Source organism: Coffea arabica, chromosome 4e (genome assembly GCF_036785885.1).
Source record: "Coffea arabica cultivar ET-39 chromosome 4e, Coffea Arabica ET-39 HiFi, whole genome shotgun sequence".
Classification (NCBI taxonomy): domain Eukaryota; kingdom Viridiplantae; phylum Streptophyta; class Magnoliopsida; order Gentianales; family Rubiaceae; genus Coffea; species Coffea arabica.
The window spans coordinates 42,082,839-42,084,534 of record NC_092317.1 but is presented as its reverse complement, the minus strand read 5'-3'; the positions used below and the strand labels follow the sequence as shown (position 1 = coordinate 42,084,534).

Genomic DNA, 1,696 nt, shown 5'->3' with positions numbered 1-1,696 from the left:
AGGGAGCTTCTCGTGCCAATCACGGTGTTTTTCAATCATTTTTCGAATTATCTTCTTCAAGTTCTTATTCGCGGCCTCCACAGCTCCATTCATCTGTGGTCTATAAATAGAGGAGTTCCGATGCCTGACTTTGAACTGTTCACACAATCCATCTACCATATCATTGTTGAGATTCTTGGCATTGTTAGTGATTAATGTCTCTGGTACTCCAAAACGACAAATGATGTGCTTTCTTAGAAAGTCCGTCACCACATTTTTAGTCACATGCTTATAAGATTCAGCTTCGACCCACTTGGTGAAGTATTCAATTGCCACCAGAATAAACCGGTGCCCATTTGAAGCAGGAGGGTCAATTGCTCCGATTACATCCATACCCCAAATCGAACATGGCCAGGGAGCAGTCATACTATGTAATTCTGTGGGGGGAGTGCGCATAACATCTCCATGCAATTGACACTTGACGCATTTCCTAACGAAAACTACACAATCATGCTCCATAGTAAGCCAAAAATATCCGGTCCTCATGATCTTCTTTGCTAATAAATGGCCATTCATATGTGATCCACATACTCCACTATGTACTTCTTTTATCAGGTATTCTGCTTCATCTTCATCAACACACCTTAGAAGGCCCAAATCTGACGTCCTTTTGTATACCACCTCTCCGTTTAGGAAAAATTTGAAAGATAATTTGCGCAAGAAACTTTTAGCAGTTGTATCTGCCCCAGGGGGATAGGACCCTGTTTTGAGAAATTCCTTGATATCGTTGTACCAGGGACGGCCATCGGAAGACTTTTCCACAACTAGGCAGTGAGCAGGTTTTTCTTGTAGATGAATCTGGATGGGTTCAATTACCAACTCATCTGGATGTTGAATCATTCAAGATAAAGTGGCCAAAGCATCGGCAAAGACATTTCGGACACGGGGAATGTGCCGAAACTCCAAACTCCTAAACTTATTCGCTAACTCCAGTAAGCTGCAATGATAAGGCAAGATCTTTGAATCTCGAGTGATCCACTCCTTGAGAGTCTGATGTACAAGCAAATATGAATCGCTGAACACTAGTAAATCCTTAATCTCCATTTCTAACGCCATGTTTAACCCAAAAATGCACGCTTCATATTCGGCCATATTGTTAGTACAGAAAAATCGGAGTTTGGCCGAACCAGGGTAATGCTTCCCTTCAGGCGAAACTAGAACAGCTCCAATACCAGCGCCGAAGGAATTTGATGCACCGTCAAAGAACAACCTCCACTCCGGGCATTGATCATTCATATCTTATACTATACCCACGAACAGGGCCTCTTCATCCGGAAAATAAGTGTGAAGCGGTTGATAATCATCTCTCAGCGGATTTTCAGCCAAATGATCGGCCACAGCCTGGCCCTTGATAGCCTTCTGCGTGGTAAAAATAATATCAAACTCCGAAAGAATCATCTGCCATTTTGCCATACGTCCTGTCGGCATAGGCTTTCCCAACAGATATTTCAAAGGGTCGGAGCGGAAAATGAGGTAAGTAGTATGACTGAGCAAGTAATGCCTCAACTTTTGTGCGGCCCAAGCTAAAGCGCAGCAACTCCTCTCCAGAAAAGAATAGTTGGCTTCATACGCAGTGAACTTCTTACTGAGGTAATAGATGGCTTGCTCCCTCTTCCCCGATTCGTCGTGTTGTCCCAATACACACCCCATAGCTTTG

At 43.5% G+C, this 1,696-nt stretch overlaps 1 protein-coding gene across 1 annotated transcript; it reads right to left on the bottom strand.

The window, feature by feature from the left end:
* Window positions 1-879: 879 nt before the first annotated feature.
* LOC140005621 (uncharacterized) lies at window positions 880-1,275 on the bottom strand. Its single transcript, XM_072046633.1, has one exon. It carries the CDS (start codon window positions 1,273-1,275, stop codon window positions 880-882), a length of 396 nt encoding a protein of 131 aa, XP_071902734.1.
* Between the last annotated feature and the right edge of the window lie 421 nt (window positions 1,276-1,696).

Bases quoted from the DNA above. Each gene is read 5' to 3' on its own strand.
- LOC140005621 (XM_072046633.1), bottom strand. From the start codon at position 1,275: ATGAATGATCAATGCCCGGAGTGGAGGTTGTTCTTTGACGGTGCATCA.